At 45.9% G+C, this 26,812-nt stretch overlaps 1 protein-coding gene and 1 long non-coding RNA gene across 4 annotated transcripts; one reads left to right on the top strand and one right to left on the bottom strand.

Moving 5' to 3' along the window:
• The first annotated feature begins 19 nt into the window (after positions 1–19).
• Positions 20–26,812, top strand: GATA1 (GATA binding protein 1). Of its 3 annotated transcripts, none has more exons than XM_083593766.1 (6): positions 20–1,315; positions 16,984–17,197; positions 18,512–18,895; positions 21,494–21,639; positions 21,868–21,993; positions 24,132–26,812. In XM_083593766.1, exons 2-6 carry the CDS (start codon positions 17,026–17,028, stop codon positions 24,444–24,446), a joined length of 1,143 nt encoding a protein of 380 aa, XP_083449892.1. In that variant the 5' UTR covers positions 20–1,315; positions 16,984–17,025; the 3' UTR covers positions 24,447–26,812. The 3 variants fall into 3 exon arrangements, with proteins under 3 accessions (XP_083449892.1, XP_083449891.1, XP_083449890.1); XM_083593765.1 differs by having other exon boundaries at positions 20–1,857; XM_083593764.1 differs by having other exon boundaries at positions 22–1,333.
• On the bottom strand, positions 10,342–25,324 carry LOC310753025. Its single transcript, XR_014543078.1, has 3 exons — positions 25,195–25,324; positions 18,715–19,000; positions 10,342–10,643 (listed from the first exon to the last, which is right to left on the bottom strand). It is a non-coding gene; the product is annotated as an uncharacterized lncRNA (long non-coding RNA).

Here is a 26,812-nt window from a genome sequence, read left to right as displayed (position 1 = left end):
ATCAGACATTAAAAACTTCCCTAAACAGGGCCGCCTTCAGTTGTCTTTTAAAAGTAAAACAGTTGTTTATTGCCTTGATATCTACTTTGTGGAGGGTGTTCCACAAGGTAGGCGCCACTACCGAGAAGGCCCTCTGCCTGGTTCCCTGTAACCTCACTTCTCGCCATGAGGGAACTGCCAGAAGGCCCTCAGCGCTGGACCTCAGTGTCTGGGCTGGATGATGGGGGTGGAGACGCTCCTTCAGGTATACAGGACCGAGGCCATTTAGGGCTTTAAAGGTCAGCACCAACACTTTGAATTGTGCTCGGAAACGTACTGGGAGCCAATGAAGATCTTTCAGGACCGGTGTTATGTGGTCTTGGCGGCCACTCCCAGTTACCAGTCTAGCTGCCATATTTTAGATTAATTGCAGTTTCCGAGTCACTTTCAAAGGTAGCCCCACCTAGAGTGTATTGCAATAGTCCAAAATGCTTGGCTACTCTTTTGAGGATCCATATAGAACCACAGCGGGGAGGCGGGCAAGTAGGCGGGCAAGCAGTGGTCAGGATTTTCCGCCCCCCTCTCTGCAGAACCTTCAATGATTTCTCCATTCATGTGAAGAGCTGTAACAAGATGTCTGCTTCTCTCAGGGTGGGGTGGGGGAAAATGCTCAGCTACATATCTCCCTCCACGGAAGGCTGAGCAAAAGATATCTTGCGCTGGTGGATCCAAATAGCAAGAGATAAGAGCATAAAAGATACAGGAACTTGCATTGCTGACTTCCTACCGTCTCACATTCTCTTTTCTCCCTGCACAAGCCCAGGCCCCAAATTCACCCCATAGATTGGGATGAGATCTAGGAGTTTGGGCTTCCAGGCTTGTCACCAACCCACTAAATACAGCTCCCTCTCCAACCCTTGATACAATCTCCAGAACTTTTGGCCCTCTAATTCTCCCGCTCCACACACTTGAACTTATCCCTTGAATTGTTTCCAAATGAAGGGTGTTGGTTTTATTTGGTCTGCATATGGGTTTTTATGTATTTCCTCCAATTCCCTCTCCCTCTTCTTCATCCTCCTTGCCAGTCGCCTTTGGAGGAGGCGGAGACATCACTTGGGTGGTTGCTGCTGACTTTTTTTTTGGTCATCGGTCCCCTCCCTGTTGTTTCAGTCTCTCTCTCTCTCTGTCCCACCAGTACAGCCTGGGACATCGTAGGAGGACTTGGTTGAGGCAGATCAACCGGCTGAAGTGGTGACACTTTCTCCAGTGTCAACCCAGCCCCTTCGCCACGTTTTCTAGGCTCCGTGGACCAAGACGCGTTCAAAAATTTGCCAAGGTTTTTGCTCTGCACCAGGTCAGTTTGATTCAATGCATGCCCAAAATCCAGTTGTTTGAAAGACAGTTGTTGATTTCTCTTTGAGTAATGGACAAAGGCAAGGAATTGTTAAGAATAGTAATGGATAGGGATAGAGGAATGGGGTAGACAGAAAAGCAGGATTACAACACGGGTGGATAGGGCAAAGTGCTGAAGATGAGACGTGTTTGGCCTCAAAAAGTTATCCTCTGCTTTGGATGCCCTTCACTGCTACTGTATTGTTGGGGCTGAGAGAAGTGCACTCTGCACATGGGTAGATGCATCCTCATCGTTATTATTTTGCATGGTCTATGTCTGAGCTTTGGGACTGAAAAGAGCTTCAAAGGCTAAGCCCCGATGCTGGCTGCCTTGGCACAACGAACATTTCCAAGCATGGGTCGGCTAGAGACAAGGCAAACTTTCCCCTCTTCAAATGAAAAGGGTGTTGGAAAACTGGCAGTGCATGGCCAAAGTGCAGTGAGTTCGAGAACGCTAGACGCAAAGCAATCACACAATGGACCGAGGTATAAATTGTCGGGAATGTGTATGGTTGACTTGATTTTTTAAAGTTACATCTAGATGTGATTATCATTCCACAGATTAAAAAGGAGTAGTGGTATCCTAACAGATTGTGATAACTGAGAGGAGGGAGTAAATAGATTAATAGATGAGCCAACCTCCAATCTTTGTCAATTTCTAAGTCTGATTCGATGGTGAGTCAGGGCTTTGAACATGGAGAGTGAATTCAAGAAAATAATCCTTTGGGAAAGAGTTAAGGCTGCAATCCTATAAACACATACTTATTGGTGCCTAGGTCTCACTAGATCGCAGGAGACATGTTTCTGATGCAAACAGGCATAGGCTCAGGCAAAATGTGCTAGGTTTTGAGTTCTACTATTTACAGTTGTGCTGGAAAGTTAAAATAACTGCACTGAAAACCCAGAGCAGATCTACAGTTCCTCGCACCAACTTCTAGTAGTGTAAATACAAACTCCCAAATTTCATTACAAAAAAAAAAAGGCAGAGAATGAAGTGAATCAGGAGCACAGGAGCAGAAAAATGAGCATGAAAGCCATGAGAGAAACACATTGGGATGGCTGAGAAATGGCAGAGCAGACTTGTTGCAAGTGGGAAACACAAAGGCTGGCAGAACCTGCCGAGGTCAGAAAGGTGTCTGCAAGAACACAATGGGGAAGGGGGAAATTGCCTGGACATGGCAGAGAAGGCAAATGGGAAGGTTGCTGTTTGTGTAAAGATGCTGAAAGGATCAGTGTTGTGCAAGGAAGGGAAGAGCGCAGGACTATTCTTACATAAAATTATTAAATAACAATAAAATTACATAAAATTATTAAATAACAATAACCGGGAGGCATTATTGTTATTGCTTGTTATTATGGTATTTTTTTTTTGTATTTTAATATTGTAAACTGCCGTGTGATATTTGGGTGAAGGACGCTTTAGTAATTTTTTAATATTAATAATAATATGAAGAAGAAGAAGAAGAAAAAGAAGAAGAAGTAGCACGGTGACTGGAGAGGACAGGGACAGGGCACTAGAAAAGCACTGTGCACTAGAGGCAAAAGATGCCACCCAGAGTTTCAGACAAATACATCAAGCAGTTTCTTCACAGATAGACATGCTTTTCCACAAGGGAACGTTTGATCCTCTTTTGCCCTGTTTTGATGCTGCGCTTCGTGCAAGCAAATAACAATGGAGTTTTTGCATTCACTTTGGAGACCATTTTAAGCAAAGAGTCCAGCAGCTGCAGTCCTATGTGCCGCGACTTGGGAGGAAGTCCCATTTGATGCAGTAGGTTTTACTTCCACAGAAATATACCCAGGATTGGGCTGTTCTTAAGCCTCCCATGGCAAAAATGCCCCAAGAATTATACGTGAGAAGGAAGCCGGTCAGTGTGGTGGAAGGAAGTTGGGGGGACTGGGTTCAAAAAATCCTATCTCAAATGCAAGCAGTGACTCACTTTCTCATCTGTAAAATGGGAGTCATATCTCTATTCAAAACCAACTGACTTGTAAGGAAGTCTTGTTGGTTCCAATTGAACTCCTCCTCATGCAAGACAACGTTCTGAGGATTCCACCCTGAGAGTCATGGATGGGAAAGACAATTAATAACATTTAATATTAATTTATTTATTTCATTGGAACTAGGATCATCTCTACAATATATCTGTTAAGTCTTTAAAGTGCCACAAGACTCTTGTGCTTTTAGCATTAATGTTGCACATCAGAGCACCCAAACTGCTTCAGGTGCATTATCTCAGTCATCCTTAGACTAACCCTGTAAGGCAGGCCAGTAATATTATCCGCACGTTGCAGACAGTGGTGGGGAAACTGAGACTGAGAGAGTGTAGCATGCTTAAGGATGCCAAGGATGCATATACACTGTGCATTTAAAGCAACCGCAAAGAATCCTGGGAACTGTAGTTCTCTGAAGGGTAAACTGCAGTTCTGAGAATTCTTTGTATGTGTGGTGTGCATTCTGAACTGGGGACTTCCCAGCTCACACTCCCGCACTGCACCAAATATGGAAATATTGCCACACACACACACACACACACACACACACACACACACACACACACTTAAGCTTCCAAGATGGACATAACTCTGTACAGAATGATTCAAAACTAAGGATCAACCCACATGAAACTGGTGGCTACAGAAAAAGAGTGGGTGAAAAACCTCTGCATGAGGAAAGGATAGTAAGATGACCTTGTACTGGGAAACTCAACAGGTAGAAAGAAAATGCATGGATGGATAAACAGAGAGGACAGGTAAACAGGAATGGAATATAGTGAAAGGATGGGACACATGTTAATTTCTTTTGCTCTCCATATAACCACCTTCCCATTAACATCTGATCCCAGAGACTAATGCATTTGCCTCTAATTTTTTGTCCTGGTAAGGATCCAAATGGAACGGTGGCAGGAAAATGGAGTTCAAGAAACGGGAGTGGGTTGGGTTTTCCATTCTTGTCTCCTGACTTCTTATGACTTCTCAGTCCCACTTTTCCATTTGGGATCTATGGAGTTGGGGAAGGAGCAGAGGGCCTGAGAGGATGGACTCTACTAGAAAGAGCAAAGCCAGGAAGTCCTCCTGGTTTACCTTCTGCCTAGGCTCTCGGACACCTGGGTTCTTTGGAAGGTCCCATGTTCTTGTGAAGTTTCTGACGGGGGAAGCTTTAGGCTGAAATGCAAGCTGGTATCTCTGTGGGAGCAGCATCTGAATGGCTTCAGGCTGGATTAAAACTGCTGTCTGTGATTCAATAGTGCCCCGATAACAAATACCCCACAGATAATTATCTGAAGCCGGTGAAGCCGGTGATAAGGTTCTGGAAGCATCTCTGGGGCCCCCATGCCCAGCTCGGTAACAGTGTGCAGAGTGCAGTTACTAAATGGCTATGGGCACAACTGTAATTTTGGTTGAAATGAAAATATTCAAAAGGAAATTTCATTCCTGCTGATAAGGACTGGTGTAGCCCAGAGATAAGGTGATGCCTTTGATGTGTGTGGCATACATGTTTGTGGCAGTGTTGCTTTGAGGTATACAGTGGTACCTCGGGTTAAGAACTTAATTCGTTCTGGAGGTCCGTTCTTAAGCTGAAACTGTTCTTAACCTGAGGTACCACTTTAGCTAATGGGGCCTCCCACTGCCTCCACGCCACAATTTCTGTTCTCATCCTGAAGCAAAGTTCTTAACCCGAGGTACTATTTCTGGGTTAGCGGAGTCTGCAACCTGAAGCGTCTGTAACCTGAGGTACCACTATATATGTATTTGTGTGTTTGTGCGTGCGCGTGGGGACACACACACACACACACACACACACACACACTTACATAAAGCCTAGGACATAAGTTGTTTGGGGCTGTGCTGTATGGCATATTTCACATTTTCAGAGATGAATACAGCACAGGCTCTATTTTAACATCCCTATTTTCAAAAGAAGGTTCACTATTTGAGTTCTCCCCCCCCCCAGATTATTACAGTGGTACCTCGGGTTACTGACACTTCAGGTTACAGACGCTTCAGGTTACAGACTCCACTAACCCAGAAATAGTACCTCAGGTTGAGAACTTTGCTTCAGGATGAGAACAGAAATCGTGCTCTGGCGGTGCAGCAGCAGCAGAAGACCCCATAAGCTAAAGTGGTGCTTCAGGTTAAGAACAGTTTCAGGTTAAGAACAGACCTCCAGAATGAATTAAGTCCTTAACCCGAGGTACCACTGTACACATTGTTGAAGTCTCTCATTGACCTGCTATAGATCCTGCATTTATTTACCCTGCCATAGTCTGCCCTCCACTGGTTGAAAATCCAACAAAGCATGTTCCTTATTGACTTCAGGACCTTCTATAGTATTTAAATTCAGAATTTTGTCCCTTTGATTAGAGATGTCCCGGGCGGGGGGGGGGGGGACATGCTTCTTCTACAATATGTTATCAAGAGCAGCAGTTGCAGTGTATGAAATGATGTTCCCTGCATGGTGTCTTCATGTTCATGTTTATTTTTCCCCCCTCTCTTTCTTGAACCTTGTTTCCACGACTTCCCCATACCTCCCTTTTCTGCATCCCTGTTTTAAACTTTTCCAGCAACCCCTAATTTCAATACTTATAATTCAGTTTCTAATCTTTTTCCTCTTACCCAATTATTTATCACTGCAATTCCGTTTTACATTACCCATGACATTTTAGCACTCATTAATTTTACAACAGTTCTTAAGATAAACTTTAAATTTCTTCCAATCTTCTTCCACCGTCTCTTTCCCTTGGTCACGGATTCTGCCAGTCATCTCAGCCAGTCCCATATAGTCAATCACCTTCGTCTGCCACTCTTCCAGCGTGGGTAGTTATTGTGTCTTCCAATACTTTGCTAAAAGAACTCTTGCTGCTGTTGTAGCATACATAAAGAACGTCCTATCTTTCCTTGACACCAATTGGCCTACCATGCCCAGGAGGAAGGCCTCTGGTTTCTTATGAAAAGTACACTTAAGTACCTTCTTAATTTCATTATAGATCATTTCCCAGAAGGCCTTGATCCTTGGGCACGTCCACCAAAGGTGGTAGAAAGTACCTTCAGTTTCCTTACATTTCCAGCATTTATTATTGGGCGTATGATAGATTTTTGCAAGCTTGACTGGGGTCATGTACCACCTATAAATCATTTTCATAATGTTCTCTCTTAAGGCATTACATGCCGTAAACTTTATACCGGTAGTCCATAACTGTTCCCAGTCAGCAAACATAATGTCATGACCAATGTCTTGTGCCCATTTAATCATAGCTGATTTAACCGTCTCATCCTGTGTATTCCATTTCAACAGCAAGTTATACATTCTTGACAAATTCTTAGTATTGGGTTCCAACAGTTCTGTTTCTAGTTTTGATCTCTCCACCTGGAAACCAATTTTCCTATCCTTTCATGTTCATGTTTATACACATATGCAGATGCATGAGAGGCAGGGTGTATTGTCTACCTCCAGTCAGAGATTTAATTGCTGGAGATCCCAGGGAGGGAGCTGAACCCTCATGAATGATTCTAGCTGCTTGCACTGACAAATTTCCTGAAATGCAAAATTTAGAAAAGCAACTTACCTGGAACAGATAGCAGAAATTAGTCATTATCCCTGGTAAATAAAAACATAGGAAGCTGCCTTATACTCAGATCACTGGCCCAGCTAGTACTGTCTACCCTGACTGGCCAGGGTTTCAGACAAGGAACAATCCCAGCCCTAGCAGGAGAGGCTAAGGATTGAACCTGAGACCTTCTGTATCAAAGGAGATGCTCTACCACTGATCTGTGGCCCTTCCCCAGTAAGAATCACATAAACGACTGGTGCGTATATTTCGGACCCTTTGGACTTGTGATTTGTTGAGCTGAAGACAGCACAGCATCTGTGGCCTGCCATCTGCTTGACATTGACCTGGGCTTTTGACATCCAAGGTGGGAGGCAGGAAAACCAGATTTACCAAGCCCCTGGAAGGCCGTCATCACACATGGTTGGTGCAGATTGCATTCTGCTAGCGGGTGACAAGTTGTGAAGGCCTGTTGCACATTTTGGGGAGTCATGATGGATTCTAGGGCCCCATCTGCACCATACATTTCAAGCAGTATCACAAGGCATGTGTGACTCCAGCATTGTGACCCTCTAGAATAACAAAGGGGACCACCACGGCTGTTACAGCTACGGTGGAATCTCCCTGCTCAGTACTGTGGGGAAAGGCTTTGCCCTTGTAGTTCTCAACAGACTGAAGTCACTCGCTGACAGGGTCTATCCTGAGTCACAATGCAGCTTTAGAGCTCAGAGGTCTACCGTAGACATGCTTTTCTCACTGCACCAGCTGCAGGAGAATTGTCGAGAGCAGAGATGCCCCTTGTGCATGGCCTTCGTCAGGGCTTTGACCTCATCAGCTGAAAATGACTCTGCTCAACAAGATAGAAAGCTCACCTAAGCTTCGCGAGATGATTGTGTCCTTCCATGAGAACATGTGCGACTGTCCAGTATGACAGCTCATCCTTAGCAGGATCCACAAGGACATGCTCTACGGGGAGCTGGCTTCAGGCACCAAGTCTGTTGGCAGACCAGCTCTGCATTACAAATATGTCTGCAAATGTGACATGAAGGCTGGCAACATCAAGCACACGGTGTGGGAATCCCTGGTAGATGACTGCAGCTCCTAGAGACACATAGCTGTCAACTTACAGATTTGAAAATAAGGGACCAGCAGCCAAAATAAGGGACCTGCAGCCTCACCTGTTCCAGGCACTCTAGTCTTCCTGTCCTCCTGCAGTCTGGTCAAACTCATGCTGGTAGCTTCGAGAACACTGTCCAATCAACTTTGTAACCAGAGGTTCAACTGAAGAGAATCTGAATCACATGCACCACAAGGCCTATGCAGCCTCAACTTAAGATGGCTCCCTGGCCTGGCTTTGCACTGCGAAGTTTGCAGCAGCACGTGCAACAAAATGGCGTCCAGCATTCAAAAAACCCCTCAGCTTGCATTAACTAGCCACACACACACAGCCTCCCCCCCTCGCCACGAGATCACCAGTCACCCACCATTTTAGTCAACCAGCTCCTTTCTTTTCCCCCATAAGTCAATTGAAGGAGCCTCCAAAACAAATTCAAAAGGCAGAAAGCCCAGCCAGCAGCCAAACAAAGCCTCAAGGAAAACCACCGTCACCTCTCCGCTGGGAAGCGCTGAGCAAAGGCAAGTCCCAAGGGAACGCAGCCGATTTGGTCAGCACAAGGCATGCAAGCTCCACCCCCCAGTCGTTCTTAGACTTCTTATTGGGTGAGCAACACAGCCAAGCAACACAGTTGGAGCCTCTCTCCTCCCTGGCCGGCAGGGAGGGAGGGAGAGGAACTGCTTCCTTCGAAATTTAAGGGACATCATTTAAGGGACATCCATCAATAAGGGACAGCAGCGGGACATGGCACTGGAATAAGGGACTGTCCCTTCAAATAAGGGATACTTGACAGCTATGTAGAGACAGACTGTCTGGCTGTGCATCCATAGCAGTGAGCAGAGAAGAGATGACCACCGGGAGGAGCGCAGGGAGAAGAAACGCTGTGGTGTATCTGCAACAGCACAACCAGATGCCGTCCTCTGCCCCAGCTGCAACAAAACATGTCTCTCCCATATCGGTCTCTACAGCCACAGCAGGCGCTGTAACTCTCCAATGGTTTGACTTTGCCCTTGAAGGCACACTCCTCCATTGTCTCTAGAGACGGACAGATGCCAACATACCACTTTGAACAGCTGCTTTCAGAAGGGGCAACTGAGGAGAGGGTTACATTTGTCTGCGCATATATGGTATAGGAGGGACATGGGTGGCGCTGTGGGTTAAACCACAGAGCCTAGGGCTTGCTGATCAGAAGGTCGGCGGCTCGAATCCCTGTGACAGGGTGAGCTCCCGTTGCTCTGTCCCTGCTCCTGCCAACCTAGCAGTTCGAAAGCACGTCAAAGCGCAAGTAGATAAATAGGTACCGCTCCGGCGGGAAGGTAAACGGCGTTTCCGTGCGCTGCTCTGGTTCTCCAGAAGCGGTTTAGTCATGCTGGCCACATGACCTGGAAGCTGTACGCCGGCTCCCTCGGCCAATGAAGCGAAATGAGCGCCGCAACCCGAGTCGGTCACGACTGGACCTAATGGTCAGGGGTCCCTTTACCTTTATATGGTATAGGAATGTGAGCGGCAAAGTCTTGCATTCAAAAGTAGCCCCAGCCATGAACTCACTGACTGGCTATAGGCAGTTTCAGGCTTCCCAGAAACAATACGGAGATATTGACCATGTTTGGATGATCATATCTTGTCTTTGAAAGCTGAGATATGAGCGAGCCTTTCAGCCACACACAGAGCTCCTTCCATTCCTCTCTTTGTACAAGTAAGCAAAAAACAATGTTAAATCTTTTCATTAACCATCACAGGAGTTGCCAATCTGATGTTCTCTGGATGTTATTGGACTCCCAGCAGTCCCAGGCAGCATGGCCAATGGAACTGTAGTCCAGCTGTATCTGGAGAGTAACAATTTGGCAAACCTGATTTAACCAGGAAACCATGGTTAACAGCTTCAGAACAAGCCAAAGTATTAAATCATGGTTTTAAATTTGCTTAATCTCTTGGCCTGTTTTGAAGCTGTTAATTATAGTTTCCTGATTCAGATGAAATGGGAAGCTATAACAAACTGAAGACTTCTTGGTTTCATAGACTCAAAGAACTGTAGAGTTGGAAGGGTTTCCAAAGCCTGGTGCAAAAGACCCGGGATTTGGGGTTCTTAAAAAATACCCCAGGCTCCCTCTCTGCTGCTGCTGCCTGAAGATGCAGATTTTAGACAGACATGGATGTTAAGACATGCTGCCGAAGATGCTGCAAAGCTGTGAATTGAAACAATCTCAGTATTGTTGTTTTTTACATATAATCTTTATTATTTTAAATTACACACATATACAAAGAATTTACATAGAATTTACAATCTCAAATTACAAAAAGAAAAGAAAGCAATTAAGAAAGAAAAAAGAAGAAAATACAAAAGAAGAAAAAAGAAAAAGCAGATTTACATACACAGAAAAGCATAATCTTCCTTGTTAACACTTAAATAAACACCTAAATAAAAAGACTTCTGACAAAACGAGTCTTCCGGTCATTCTCGTTGTACTATTTATACTGTTTCTATCTGGTTTTGAAGTTTGTTTTTCACTGTACTGCCTTGCTGTCATTTTGTTGCTTGTTTTAAAATGATTTGTAAGCCACCTCGAGCTCCCTTGGCCCAGGACGGGGGCTGCAGAGCAGGTACAGCGCTGCAAAAAAGCACAGCAAATACCCACATATAAAAATGTGTATCTGAATTCCACAGCCCAGCCTGTGACTCAGAATCTGGTCCCCCATTCCCCTCCCACAGAACAGAATCGAGGAGGTCCTTTAAAGGCCCCAGAGGTGCAAAGGGGGAGGAAATGAAACAGAGGACAACAGCGCCACTAGTCCCACGTTCAGAGGAAGCTGGCATGCGTACAAGGTTGATTTCAAAAGGCTTCCTTTGGTACCCCATGACTGAACACACTGCAAAGATCGGGCGATAAGGCCTGGCACCGGATCCAACTGCCATTCACAGGTCAGAGGAACAGGGTCCTAGAAAGATGTAGCTGAGGATGCAGTTTTCTGCAGGAAGCCCCAAAAGAACCTGGCAGGCAAGGAACTGCAAGCTCTGCTGGAAGGGTGCTTGTGAATGGCAGGTTAATGCAATGGGGTCTTGCTCGGTTCTACTTCCAGCAGATCTGAAAGCAGCTGGTGCTCCCTTGGGGCAGTGGAGGCTGGTCCACTAGGGCACATGGGGCACTGCCCCATCCCCTTAGTCTTTCCCCAGTCACCTGCCAGTGTGGTGTAGTGGTTAAGAGCAGTGGACTTGTAATCTGGTGAACTGGGTTCGCTTCCCTGCTCCTCCACATGCAGCTGCTGGGTGACCTTGGGCTAGTCATACTTCTCTGAAGTCTCTCAGCCCCACTCACCTCACAGAGTGTTTGTTGTGGGGGAGGAAGGGAAAGGAGATTGTGAGCCGCTTAGAGACTCCTTCGGGTAGTGATAAAGCGAGATATCAAATCCAAACTACTACTCTTCTTCTTCTTCTTCTTCTTCTTCTTCTTCTTCTTCTTCTTCTTCTTCTTCTTCTTCTTCCAACTACCCCAGGGGATGACTCTGCCTGCCAACTGCCTCTTCTTTAAGGCTTATCAACACTTAACTTTTGCCCTGTGCTATCTGGCCACAAGTCCACACTTGAAAGCTCCATTTCCAAGCGCCCTGTTTTTGCCCGCGAGCTTTGCCCATGAAAACCGACTCTTTAAAGCTGAAGTTCAATAAAAGGCAATTCAGGTTATCCATGGGCTGCTGTTTGCTCTGGTTCAGCCCCCAAATTGGTGTCCTGATTTGATTCCCTACTACCAAAGCTGAAATTAGCCAGAGTGTAAGAGAGAAATACAAGCACAATACGGACATCTGTGTTTCCCCCAAAGGAGTCTCAGGTGACAAACATTGCTTCTCTTTCCCCAGCCCTCCCCAATTTTAGCCTCACAATTTTAGCTCTGGGAAGCCCCAGAGAGTCCTGCCCCTGCTGCTCCACAAACATGAGCTTTGTGGCTGCCTGGGGTTTTGAACCTAGGTCTTCCCTGTCCTTGTCCAGTCTTTGCTTCACACGCTCAATATATTACGTGGGACACACACTGCAAGCAAACTCAAATAACCCACACACTTTTTTCCCCTGGAGCCTCATCAGATCTGGAAGCTGATATTGATAAGGAAAGTGAAGATGTCACTTCTGAGAAAGAGAGACTGGTTAGAGAATGAGATAAGAGAAAGGAGGGTGAATTGCAGAGTCACTAGGAAAGGGGTTTCTCCAACAGACCCTGGACTTCTCTGCCCTCCTCGGGCAAAGGAGGCAAATCCACAAAGGCTTTGCAAGCACTGCTCTCACCTGGTTTCCCATTACCGTATTTTTCGCCCCATAGGGCGCACCGGCCCATAGGGTGCACCTAGTTATTTGGGGGGAAATAAAGAAAAAAAATTATTTCCCCCCCAGGTGCGGGGCTGGGGCGGGGGAAGCCTGAGCTTCCCCTGACCCCAGCCCCCAGAACAGGCTGCTATCCGCAAGCCTAGGGAGCCCGACGGGAAGTTGCGCCAGTCTCCCCCGGCTTGTGGAGAGCTGCCCGAAGCCCGGAGCTCTCTGTTCAGTGCACCCCAGGCTTCGGGATGCAGGCAGCTCTCCACAAGCCTTGGGAGATCGGCGCAACTTTGTGCCCGTCTCCCCCGGCTTGCGGAGAGCTGTCCAAAGCCCAGGGCGTGCTGTTCGGGTGCGCACCGACCCCTCTCCCTCTCCAGGCTTCAGCGAAAGCCTGCATTCGCCCCATAGGACGCACACACATTTCCCCTTCATTTTTGGAGGGGAAAAAGTGCGTCCTATAGGGCGAAAAATACGGTAAATCCAACTCCCATCTAAGCACAAGGCCCCTGGTTGGCCTCCACTGTCAACAGCCTTAAAGGTAATGGTAAAGGGAAAGGGACTCCTGACCATTAGGTCCAGTCGTGGCCGATTCTGGGGTTGCGGCGCTCATCTCGCTTTCTTGGCCGAGGGAGCCGATGTACAGCTTCTGGGTCATGTGGCCAGCATGACTAAGCCGCTTCTGGCGAACCAGAGCAGCGCAAGGAAATGCTGTTTACCTTCCTGCCGGAGCGGTACCTATTTATCTACTAGCACTTCGTGCTTTTGAACTGCTAGGTGGGCAGGAGCTGGGACCGAACAATGGGCGCTCACCCCGTCGTGGGGATTCGAACTGCCGACCTTCTGATCGGCAAGCCAAACCTGCACTACATTTATCACACAATTCTTTTTGTTTACCCCATGGGAATCTGTTGCTGTGCCCCAATGCATCTCTGCCATGCTGTTTTAATGGTAGGGATCAAAATGGTGTGTTCCCATTTTAACACTGCAGAGCGGTAAAGGACGGGCTACAAAAACCAAGACTTTCGCCACCTCCCCACCAATCCATCCCAAACATCTTTTGGATAGAGTTGCAAATATCTGGTGGAGGCCCAGATATTTCTACACCCAGGGCTGACCATAGTGTAGGATGCCATCTCACATCTTTTCAGGTGGACACAGCTGGCCTACCTTCCCACTTTCTGTTGATATTTTCACCCCCTCCCATTGCGAGAATCTCCTGATCTGATGTTTTGAGAAAGGAGGGGCAGAAACTGCTCTTCTACTCTTCCGCTCCTGACTGACTGCGTGACTCTGTGTGTGGAGAGAGTCTTATCTATGTAGTGACTAGATGGCTGAGTGGGAGCTGCAACACTCATGCAAGCCAGTAGTTAGTTAGTTTGTAGTAGCTTTTGGACATAAAAGAAGTTATGCTTCACAGCTAGCTTCCGCGTTATTTATACTCTGCTGAGTCTGGTGCTCACAATGCACTAAGTCCAGCGCACTGAGACCTGCTTTCCAGAATTGGAAGGTCTCTTAAAAGTGCTCCAGTTGCCTAGCCCAGTCGGAGCAGAACTAGTTACTGAGCCCAGTCGCTGACATCGGTTGAAAGGCGTACTGACACTTTCCTCTCGTTCACACTCTGAAATCATTCCACTTTCTATCTCCACCCCATTTTGGGCACTGCATAATCACAGAATCATAGAATCTTAGAGTAGGAAGGGACCCCCACGGTCATGTAGCCCAACCCCCTGCAATGCAGGAATCTCAGCTAAAGCATCCCTGACAGGTAGCCATCCAACCTCTGCTTAAAAACCTTCAAGGAAGGAGTGTGCACCATCTCCCAAGAGCTGTCAAACAGCTCTTACTGTCAGAAAGTTCTTATTGATGTTTAGTTGGAATCTCCTTTCTTGCAACTTGAAGCCACTGGTTCGAGTCCTACCCTCAGGAGCAGGAGAAAACAAGCATGCTCCTTCCTCCATGTGACATAGCCAAAGAAACCTTTATTATTATTATTATTATTTTATTTTTATAAATATTTATTCAATTTTTCCATTTTTATACAAACACAAAAAGAAAAAGAAAAATATTAAAAACAAATCCATTTCAATATCAATTTTTCAATAACATGTTTCTTTGACTTCCTCATACCTCCCCTTCTTGTTTTCTAGTTCAAATTGTTAATCCAGCAAATCCTAATCTCTTAACATTCCTTTTAACTAACACCTTTTTTTCCCAATCAACTTTTTAAAATTTTATAACTTAAACAATATTAATCCCAGTTCTTTTTATCATAACAGCTAGAGACCACATAAATTCAATCCAGCATCTTTCAAAGTTCATTAATTTTGCAATATTTCTGTAAATAGTCCTTAAATTTCTTCCAATCTTCTTCTGCCAACTCTTCTCCCTGGTCGCGGATTCTGCCGGTCATTTCTGCCAGTCCCATACAGTCAATCAACTTCATCTGCCATTCTTCCAGAGTGGGTAGATCTTGCGTCTTCCAGTGCTTTGCTATAAGTATTCTTGCTGCCATTGTAGCATACATAAAGAAAGTTCTGTCCTTCTTTGGCACCAAATGGCCGACTATGCCCAAGAGAAAAGCCTCTGGTTTCTTCAAGAAGGTATACTTAAATACCTTTTTCATTTCATTATAAATCATTTCCCAGAAAGCCTTAATCTTTGGGCACGTCCACCAAAGGTGAAAGAATGTACCTTCAGTCTCTTTACATTTCCAACATTTATTATCAGGCAAATGATATATTTTTGCAAGCTTGACTTTAACCTCTCTTGCAACCCTGAGCTCATTCTGAGCTTTAGCCAGCCTGACTTCCCCCTTGCAACTGTTGGCTACTCATGTATACTCCTCCTTTGCGATTTCCCTTTCTTCCATTTCCTATACATGCCCTTCTCAATTCTCAGCTCATCTGTAAGCTCCTTATGCAGTCACACCGGTTTCCTTTTATTTTTCAGTTCCAATGTGGCTTAAGGATAGGCTGCTGGGTGGAGAACTGAACACGCAAAGGCACACATTTACAGATGTGATTCTAGACTCTGAAACCTAGAGCTGGTTAGAAATGCTTGGTTTGTAGCCAATGTTAGTCCTGTTTGGTATAGACCCATTGGAAATAATGGACATGACTAACTTTGGTCCATTCATTTCAGTGAGTCTAACTGAGTGTAACTTAGTTGGTGCAGGATGTGTTGTGCTTTACAAAAGACAACCCTCTCTTTGAAGTCAAAGTTTGATTTAAGGATAAGGGAGAACAGCAGAGGCCTTGACATTGTCCATCAGCAGTCAGTAGCGCCTGGTAAGCAGACAGAACAGGCAGCAAAAGCTACCTGTTGTCTTCCCCACAATGTTGATATGTATTCCATTTCTATTACAGTAATTATTTCTACATTTGTGTGAACATAGGAACTAGCATATTACAATGTTGTGTGAATTGGATGCCCTCTTTGATTCTTCTTTTTGTGTGATGCAGATCCTCCTTTTCGGCAATATATAACTGGCCAAAAATAAGTGCACAGCTTGTTATTGTTGCTTCTGCAAGCAGCAGTAAGAGCACCTCCTTAGGTAGCCTGACCAGCATTTTGCACACCCCATAATGCCCCAGGCCTGGCATCGTTCTGGGACACTGTGGGAAGGAAGAAATGGTGGCTGATTCTCTCTCTCTCTCTCCCTCTGTGTGTGGAGATATTCAGATAACATTTCTTCAGAATTGCCTTTTTTTCCTGGGATGGAATTTTCTCAGAAAAATGTCTTCTGAGAAATTTTGGCTCAGCTTTAGTTGAAAGGGGGCAAATTAATGAGCAAAGCAGCATTAATATTATATTTTATTTGCTATTATTATTACTCACACTCTCTCATCCTTCGTGTGCAGTCTGGATACTGCACTGTGGACTTTGAAGTGGGACTTTCAGGTCACCTCACAAAGACCAAAATGCAATACAGGGCAAACTTCAAACTGATCTTGGTCTGAAGTAGCTTGGTTGCCAGCAATAGAGCCGCTAGGTATCTAAGAACTGGCATGCTCAGGAATTGGCTGCCACATCTACTACCAAGAGCAGCTGCCAAAAGAAGAGGAACATAAATATATTTATCGCTGGATAAATAGTGTTGCAAAAGCCCAGTGCCTGGCTCTCTCTCTGCCAAGCGGTGGCAAGAGCACATGGGACTACGGGACTTCCGGCTGCTGCGGAAAGGAATGTCGGTGTGCTAAGTGTTAGCTGCGACACAGAGCTGGCAGAAAGGCTTTTGAGGGTAGCGCCAGAGCTCAGCGCACCTCCCCAAAACCCCCACAGGAGTGTGGGGACCCAAGGGTTCCTGCAGAGTGAAATTTCTCGCCCCCCGGGCCCCCCCCCCAGTGCCTGTTTAGCACACAGGGTCTGTGTCCCTTTGGAGAATAGGTAGAATACATGGTGGAAACTGTCGTGCTTTAGGAAATATGGTTTATTCACCTATTTACAACTTCAGTCCTCCAGAGGGCAACACATTGGCGACCTCTGCTGCAGAGTGTTCTGGAAGTAAAGGCGAACCAAGATAAAACTCACGAATGCTGGTTCTAATCACTAGGCCCTAGCAATGTACTAGATCTCATTCACTTCTCAGTCCGGAATCTGGACTCTCCTTGTCTCATGTGCCATGCTTAAAAAGAATAAATTCATTGCAGGTTTTATCATCTGCAGAGGAAGATTCCAATTAAGAACGGACAATGGATTATTCTACTGTGGGGAATGAAGATTCTGCCCCCCAGTATTTTGAACATCCCCATTTGCAAGCAAGTGATGACGCAGACCTATTCTTTCCTGCTTCAGAGGGTGTTGATGCTGGGGCCATACCCACCTACTTCTCTCGTATGTCTGAATCCTACAGACACTCTCCAGGTAGGTATACAGTGATTGCAAGAGGACATACCTTTAAACAGACTAAGCAGCTGATCCCAATACCCTCCCCACCTCCCTCTGCCTGCAAGCTATTAGCCCTTATAATTACCCTTTTGAATCATAGATGGGTATGCTATATTTGGCAAAGGCCCTCTGTGCACTCAAAGGGACTTTTACTATTACTTTGGAGGCAAAAGTAATGTGCTAGTGCATCTCTGTAGCCGCCTCATTCTCAGAATTTCTGGCTGATTGGCTTACAGTGATACTGTTGTGTTTTCACATTGCAAATATTAAAGTATATGTCAAACCTACAATTAAAAATAAAACCATCAACGTGGGCTGTCTCTATTCAGGGTTCCTGACAGACTGTCATGCTCTTTCTCAAGATACTCTGTTCCATTACCTTCCCCGACCCCAGTTTTCCATACCTCCCACAAAAGGTACTCAACCCCACCTAATTCAGTGGGACTTATTTCAGAGTAGACATGGCTAAGATTGCAATCTCAGCATTATATGGCCATTCACAGTCCTCACTGTGGGAATGTGGATCCAGCCAGAGGGCTGCATCCTAAACTGGCCCTTCTTTGAAAGGTCCATCCACCAGTCAATCACTTGATGTCATATTGCATCATGTAGTTCAATTTTAAACTTGCAGCTGCAAAGGAAACCGCTTTGAGGTTTTTCCTTGCAGTCAAGGAAGGAATATTTTTTATGAAATAAAAGTAAAGGAAGGAAGGAAGAACTGACTCCCAATTCTTCCTTTACAACCATGGCTTGCATTTGAAAAAAAAAATCAACCCATGCCTGATTCATCCTTTTGAATTTGGCACCACGGCTTGACCTGTGCTGGATGTCATGTGACAGGTGGCCATGGACCAAATGAAGAGGCCTGGTTAGCCTAATTACACCCACAATTCCCAGCACCCTGGACAAACTACAGCTCACAGGCTTCTTGTGGGGGAACCCATGTCCTTTAAATGTATGGTGTGAACAGAGTCTGGGAGCTCTCCGTGGTGCTGCACCACCTGCCCTCCAGCCCCGCGGAGACCTCCATGGGACCAGAACAGGACAAGAGGCTGCATGCTTCTGAATACTGGTGCGTGCGTGTGAGAGGAGCGAGGCTGTCCCTATAGCCTGACTGTGGGATTCTTGGAAGCATCTAACTGGCCACTGCTGGTAACAGGATACCGAATGAAGGAGCCCCATATTCTGATCCACCAGGGCCTGCTTGGCCAACTCTAGTGTAGACCCACTGCCCTGAACACCTGCACACCCTACTTAATGCTTCCTTTTGTTCCCCCTCCTCTTCAACAGTGCGGCAGTTGTATCCCATCCTCAATGGTTTGCAGTGGATGGATGGGCACCCTTACAGCACAGCAGCTTGGGTCTCCAGTTCTTCTGGAAAGCCCCACGCTGGACTCCCAATCTACACCTCTGCCACGTCCTCATATCAGACCCTCCAAGCGCCTCCCTCGCCCAAGGACCTCAGCCCCGATGACAAGGGGAGCCCCAGATACCTGGAGATGTTGAAGACGGAGCGGATGAGCCCCACGCATGCTGAACTGCTGCCTTTGGGAACCCCGACTGGAGCAGCTTACGCAATGGGGCAGGACTTTGGATACTTCCAGCCATCTGGGAGTCCCCTGACAGCTGGGTATTCCCCTAAACTACGGGGGGCAACGCAGCTCTCTCCTACTGGTGAGGATTTTTGCTGGGGACTATCACATGGGCTGCGGAGCAAAGGGAGAACGATAGGACACAGTGGACTGCACCACTCCAGACCTCTTTCAAAAGCTCGCCTGCCTGTTAAACAAAAACACCTTCGTAAAATGGTGCAGACTGGAGAGGCAGAGTTTTCAAATTTGTTAAGATTTTGTACCAAAGTTAAAAATTTGCACCAAAATACTTTTGCATTTCAGTCCTAATGTGAATATTTAAATGCAGGTTTTTTGTTTTTTTTAAAAAACCCTAAACATGCCAGATGTGTGGATCACTCAGATGACATTTCCCATTGGGAAGTTTGGCCCTGATGTTGAAAGAGTTTATGTACTCTAGCCAGCCCAGCTAATCAGCACTTTTTTTTGTGCTGGTTGGACGTCAGAGCTGACTAACCATGAAGCTGTTTACCGGAGGCAACTGCAAGACATAGTTAGCGTAAAAAATGTGATTAGGAGAAGCGCAAATCTATAAAATTCTAGAGTGCCTTTGGGTTAATCGTGGTCATGAACTGCCACCTCTGAGCTGCAAAGTTCTGCTCATTAAATGTAGAACGTATTTCTTTCCCACATTATACTCTGCATATGCTTAGTGGCACAATAATTATGACCTTACAGGTTCCAGATCTGGACTCTGGCATTGAAAACACGTTCTGGAGCTGACCTCTTAGGTTCTAGGATGAGCTTATAGGCCAAGACGGATCCATAATGGAGATTAAGCTCTAGCAGCATTTATTAGACATGCAAAGATTGGCTTCCTTTACCCATTATGTAAATGAATTAATATTCCTCTACCCAAGAATCATTGCTCTTGGCGTCTTTCTTTTTTTAAAAATTTTTTTTATTCAAAGTTATAGCAAAACATATTTTCCAAAAACATATCCTTATTCCCTCCCCATTTTTCCTCCCCCCCTCCCCCCACAAAACCCATCCCCCCACCCCCGACTTCCCTCAGTTCCAATCTTTGGTTTCTCCAGTAATGCTATTTTCTGCATGTTACAGAGTTGTATAGATCCTCCAACTGTTTAGCTAATTATTATCAGTAAAAAAAAAAAAATTGTGGATGTTTATTCAGAACCTGCCAAGGAGTCCAGTTCGCTTTGTTGCGTCTTCAAATACTTGTGAAAGGTTCCCATTCATCTTTAAAGTCACAGTTATCCTTGTCCTGTAGCTTATGAGTCAATTTTGCCAGTTCTGCATAATCCATCAATTTTTCTTGCCATAATTCTTTAGTTGGGATTTCTTCAGTCTTCCATCCTTGTGCTATCAGAACAATCGCGGCCATTGTCGCATACATGAAGATGTTTTTCAACTTTTTTGGCAGGTCTTTCCCTACGATCCCCAACAAAAATGCCTCGGGTTTTTAAACAAATGTTAGATGGAGCATTTTCTTCAGTTCATTGTATATCATTTCCCAAATTTTTTAAATTACCTTACAGTCCCACCACATATGATAAAATGTTCCCTCCTTTTCCTTACACTTCCAACATATGTTTGAACTAGTTTTGTACATTTTCCCTAACTGCACTGGTGTTGTGTACCATCTGTACATCTGTACATCATCTTCATGTAATTCTCCTTCAATAGGGAACAGTCTGTAAATTTTAAGTCAGTTTTCCATAATTTAACCCAATCCTCCATCATGATGTTGTGACCTACATCTTGTGCCCATTTAATCATAACTGATTTTACCTCTTCATCTTTCGTCTCCCATTCTAATAGTATGCTATATGCGCCCTTCAGTAGTTTCACTTTCCCTTCAATCACTTCCATTTGAAACCTAGATCTAGTATAACTAAATCCTTTCTTACAGTCTTCTTTATATGTTTCATGTAGTTGTCGATAATGCAACCAACTCTGAAAGTGGTCTTTGATCTCATCATAATCTCTTAATTTCCATTTTCCATCATGTTCCTTTAATAAATCAGCATATGTGAGCCATTTTCCTTTCTTTCCAAGTGTTTTGAGCAGTAATGCTTCATGTGGTGAAAGCCACCACGGAGTCTTTTGTTCCAATAAGTCTTTATATCTCTCCCATACTCTCATTAATGATTTCCTGATTATATGGTTGTAAAAGCTTCTATGAATCTTCCCTTTCCGGTACCATAAATATGCATGCCAACCAAATCTGTTGTCATGACCTTCTAGTTCTAGTGCCTCTTGCTTGTCCAATCTCATCCAGTCCCTGATCCATACCAAACAAGCAGGTTCGTAATACAATTTAAGGTCTGGGAGGGCAAACCCGCCTCTATCTTTTACATCTGTAAGTATTTTATGTTTTATCCTTGGCCTTTTGCCCCCCCCCCCCAGATAAATCTTAAAATCTCTTTCTGCCATTTTTTAAAGCATTCATCTTTCAGGATGACTGGTATTGATTGAAAAAGAAATGTGGCAACACATTCATTTCAATCGCTGATATTTTGGCGTCTTTCTTGCGCTTTCTCTGTCTGGCCTTCTCCCGCCCAGCACTGCATCAGACATGCTGCTAGAAGCATCTCCTCAAAGTGAAGAGCCTCATGCCCCTCCTCTGAGCTATTCTTCCAATTTTCCACTGACTGCTTGTCCCCATCTCTTTCCTCAGAGGCGCGAGAGTGTGTGAATTGCGGAGCCACAGCCACGCCACTCTGGCGAAGGGACGGCACTGGTCACTACCTCTGTAATGCCTGTGGGCTCTACCACAAGATGAATGGGCAGAACAGGCCTCTCATTCGGCCAAAGAAACGTCTGGTAATATATTTTTATGTTGAGGGCAACATTGAGATTTGCAGAAGTACATTCTGGTGCGTGGGTGGGTGGGTGGGTGGGTGGGGGAAATCTGACTGACAGGGGTGGGCAGGAATGGACCATCAGGGTAGGCAGGGGAATGGAGTGGCGTGGCTGGACTCCCTGCAACAGTTTGTTGCAGGTTCCATTTGTCGCTGTATGTAACAAACCTCATCATATTCAACCATGCAGATTGTCAGCAAGCGAGCCGGCACCCAGTGCAGTAACTGCCAGACGACGACCACCACCCTCTGGCGCCGAAACGTGAACGGAGAACCCGTATGCAATGCCTGCGGTCTCTATTTCAAGCTGCACAATGTAAGGCAAGGCAGTAGGGCGTTTGGTTGATGGAATAAGGGCATCTCAGTGTGACTATGTCCAGAAAACTGGATCTGGAGTGTCTTGATAAACAGCCTCAGCATTATCTCATGCACACTTTCTTGCTTCTCTCTCTCTCTCTCTCTCTCTCTCTCTCACACACACACACACACACACACACATTTAATGGATAAAAAGCATTACACTGATTTTATGTCAAGTGACTTAAGGACCGTTTTGGCCTAGTAGACCTGCCACACCAAATAAGTGTGCACAACTAACTTCAAAATCTGCATTTCCCTAGAACTGAGAAAACCCATTTGTGTCATTGAACACCTCTCCAAATGCTAACGTTTTCAGAATGCAGACATTTAGCGTGCTGTGATAGCTGTCAAATTCTGTCTGCAAGCTGGTGGACAGGATAACAAGAAACGGCACGGCACTGTGGACAAGGCTGCATGAGCACTGAAACAGGAAGTTTGCTGTTAAAAAACTGGCACTGCCATAAATGCACGCCATGGCCTCGAATGAGCCATCCTGACAAACTACACTTTATTACTTAAACCTGATGGCTTCTTCTTCTGAAGATGTTTTCAGAAGGGAACCTGCAGAGGCTTCCCTTTGCCCACCTGTTTTCGGCTGCCTGGACCACCTGTAGCTCCTAACAGCAATTTATATGGCCCAGACACTTCCTGAAGCTGCCTCGTCCACCTATTCCATCAGCATTCCTTCCTTCTCATTCTTGTCTTCCCTATTCTTTCGGGCTTTCTGAAGTGTTTTCGCCCTTGTTCTGTGTTGTTTCAGAATAAGCAGAAGGGTAAGGGCTTATGCACCTTTCCTCTGCTCTTGCAAATGGCAATCTGTGGAAAGCCCAAATTGTTGTTTGCTCTAATTGAGAGCTAAAAAGCGGGTTTCTGTAGGGAAAGCTTGGGGCGGGGGAGAAAATGACACATGCTTGGACACGAAGCTTTTAAGTGCAGATGTGTACCTGGAAAGAGCAGGACAAAAGTTACGTGTGGATTAGCCCCGAGTGTTTTATTTGATAAAAGGTACAGTGTTGTGTCCAGTCGTACCCAGAGCAGATCCATGTAAATGAATAGACTTGGCTAACTTAATGCCCTTTAATTTCAGTGGGTCTACTCTAAGTAAGACTTAGTTGGTTACAACCCATGGATTTTAAAAGAATGTGTTCCCTCCTAGTTTGCCTGTTTCGGGGAAAATAAATCTGACCCCCCACCCCCAGATGTTTGAGAACAAATTGGTAGGCTTCTGCCATTCCCATGTTGCCTTGAGGACTCAAATTTGGGTGACTCTATACTGCTCCAAAGGGAGCACCTTCAGTACCCTTTTCCCAGACCAAGGATGTGCCTCTCCCATCCTCCTCAGACCCTGCGGGTGCCTACCCTGTAGCTTCTCCTGCAGAGCTGTCATGGCCAGGAAGCAGGATGAGGCAATTGCCTCAGGCTGTGGATCTGCCAGCTGCCACATGCATACATGCTTCTGCAACATGCACCCCCCCATCTCTGTTTACTCCTCGGGCTGCTTCAGGCAGTGTGCGTATGTGAAGTGGCATTTTTAGCACACTAAAGTCAGGAAGGAATTGCTTTCATTTGCTTTCCAGAACAGTAACTGTATCGTTATGTTGCACTACAGCAAGCAAGCAAACAAAATAATAATTATTAATAATAATATTTTTATTATTTATACCCCACCCATCTGGCTGGGTTTCCCCAGCCACTCTGGGTGGCTGACAGTATATCTAAAAACATCAAGTGTTAAAAACCTCCCAATACAGGGCTGCCTTCAGATGTCTTCTAAAAGTTGTGTGATTCTTTATCTCCTTGACATCTGAAGGGAGGGTGTTCCATAGGGAGAGCACCACAACCGAGAAGGCCCTCTGCCTTGAGAAGTGATCCTGTCAAACCTGGTGGAGTTTACTTCTGAGTTAGTATGGCTCCATAGCCAACCCTGCGCCTCTCTGCTCTCTATCTGAACCATGCACCTGCTCTGCAAACAGCTATTGCTCTGGCCTCTTCTTTACTCTATGATCTTCCTGCGATTCCTTCTGCTCGCTGGCTCTCGACCACTCTGCGGCACTGCTCTCACGCTCGCTCATGGCTCCATCTTCTGCCTTCCAGGTGAATCGTCCCTTGGCAATGCGCAAGGATGGGATCCAGACCCGGAACCGCAAGGTCTCTTCAGCCAAGTCCAAAAAGCGCAAGGGGAATTCTGGGGAAGCTGCCATGTCCACCCCAACCCCCCTGGAGTTGATGCCAGCGTCTCTGATGGGGGAAGAAGCAGCTGCCCTCTATACTCTCAGCCCCATGATGTTGCCAGGACATTTGCTCCCTTTTGGACCCAATCCACACCTTCTAGGCTCTCCACCAGGCTTTCCTCCACAGGCTTCTCCTGCCCCACATGGCTCCCCTGGGGTTGTCTCTGCACTGGGGTAAAGAGCCCTACAACCACACAACAACCCACGGCATTCATGTACAGTGACTCTGGGACCAATAAGCAAGGAGGGCACATCTCTCTTGATAATTTTTTGGAGCACGTGTATTAACTGCTTGCAGCATGGGCGCCTTGGAAGAACAGGAGAAAAGAATAACAACGGGAGGGTGCTCTGATCCCGCATTTTGTCATCAGAGAAGACATATATTATGGGGTAGTTCCCCCAAGCAGCGGATGAGGTGGTGATAAAGCAGTCGAGCTCTTTTCCAGGCTGATTGTGCCACTTCATACCGCAGGTGAGAAATGCTGGGGCCGAATGCTTCCCCATCGGGGAGCAGGTGGTGGGAACATTTGCTGTCCATGCAAGGGAACACAGGATGCTGTCTCATACCGAGTCAAACCACTGGTCCATCTAGCATTTGCTACACTGACTGGCAGCAACTAGCAAGGATTCCAGTCAGAGGTCTTTTCTGGTCATTCTGGAGGTTGGACCTGGGAGCTTCCGCATGCAAGGTATTTATGTTACATTTGGGCTATGAAGAACCAACAGAAGGACAACCCTTCTCTTTGACATCCACTGTTCCCTATGCATGGAAGAAGATTTTTGTGCAGTCCCTCCACCTACTAAGCCATAGACGGAGGCGAGCTACTGATCCCTCCACCCATCTGTAAATGGCTGCTGTCCAACTATCTCCAACCGCATTCTCTTCCTTGTCTATTTGGCTAAGCATGCCCAGCTCATTTGCGTACCTTACATACCGTACTCCAGGAGTATCTGCACCTGCTTTTCTGCCCTCACAGCTATGTTTCCCCTGTGGAATAATTCGGATGAGTGCTCTGCGTGTGGTCAGATGCGTCCCCTGCAGCCTGGATTGCGTGACAACAAGAAGTTCATAATGAGCACCTGTCCTCTGCACCTCCAGACTGGTGAATTGGCCCATCATAACCAAAGCACATACCTTTGCACAGTGCCTCCCTTCTTGTCTTAGGGAAGAACGTGTACAAATGCAAAAAGAAATCCAGTTTTATGCTTGTGAGAAATAGTGCTTCCGCTCACCCTATTTGTCATGTATATGGTAAACTGGCCCTGCCTTTTTAAGTCAGTCACCAAGCTTAAATCAGTCACCCCATCCTGAATCCTACCTATGTTCCTGTTCCTATGTTGCCTGCAATGCAAGTGGTGATCCTAACAGTCATCCCCCCTATTATGTATCTCAGCTGTCCCGTCTGTCCCACACACGGCCCCCTGACAAGCCAAGACTGGCTATCAGTGTGGCTATCAGTAGAGATTTGGGGAAAGGTTGTTCCGTGTACATCTCAGCTGCTCGCTACTGCTTGACTGTTGTGGGACATGGAGTTTTGTTTTGGGACTCCTTCGCCTTGGGAAATGCTGCACTTGGGCACGCCACTCCCACCTTTCCACTCATTTCTGCTGACTGTCTAAACCGACCCGTTAAAAATTAGTTGCTGGGCAGGGCAGTTTGTACATTTGTACCGGAGTGAAGTGACTTTTGTCCTGAACGATCTACTGAAAAAAGGGGGAACGTCCATCAATGTCTTTCAATTTACAAAGCAAACATGCACACTCAGGATCTCTTTAACAGTTAAGGCACAACTAATCTGCTTTATTATATACTCCGTTTGTAACCCAAAGGGTTGGACCTGGAATTAATTCACCTCTGGCTGCCATTGGCTCTGACTTCACCTCCTGCTGGCCTCTCTGCCTTGTGCCCTACCACTCTCAGTGAGCGTCAGACCAGAGTCCACCTGGCTTATCATTATTTTGAAAGGATTCCAACTATAAGCAGACGCTTATAGTTGGATAGCTAGGTGTGGACTAGGGATTCTGTGGCCCTCCAGATTTTGTTGGACTCCCAGCTCCCACTGGCACTGCCCAGCATAGCCAATCGTCAGGGATTATGGGAGCTGGCGGGGGGGACGGACATGTTCCCTATCCCTGCACTAGGCAGGCCACCCAAAGCCATCTGGTGATCTACAATTGGACTACCTTCCACTGACTCCTGTTCCATCCTGGTATCTCACCATTCACCCATCTTCTAATGCATGCAAGGAATTAATTTATCCGCACCTCAAAATCCATCCTGAAATGCACTGGCCCAAATTCGCTTCCCTGTACATCTCCTAATGCTCCCTTTCTATGGGTATATTCATTCCCATCTCTAAAGCATCACAATAGGAGACAAAAAAAGAGGAGGGGATGCATGCTGACCTTGAGCAGAGATAACGCACCCTGTCGACTCTTCACTGGCTTTGTAAATTTGCCACTGAGCTTCCATTGATACCCTGCTCTTTGGGGGTTTAAATTTGTTTCAGAGGGGAAAATATATATACTAATTTGTGCTAACAA

Source organism: Podarcis filfolensis, assembly GCF_964270895.1.
Source record: "Podarcis filfolensis genome assembly, chromosome: 17".
Classification (NCBI taxonomy): Eukaryota; Metazoa; Chordata; class Lepidosauria; order Squamata; family Lacertidae; genus Podarcis; species Podarcis filfolensis.
Note: the sequence above shows the minus strand (reverse complement) of the source record. Positions and strands in the feature narration are given on the sequence as shown.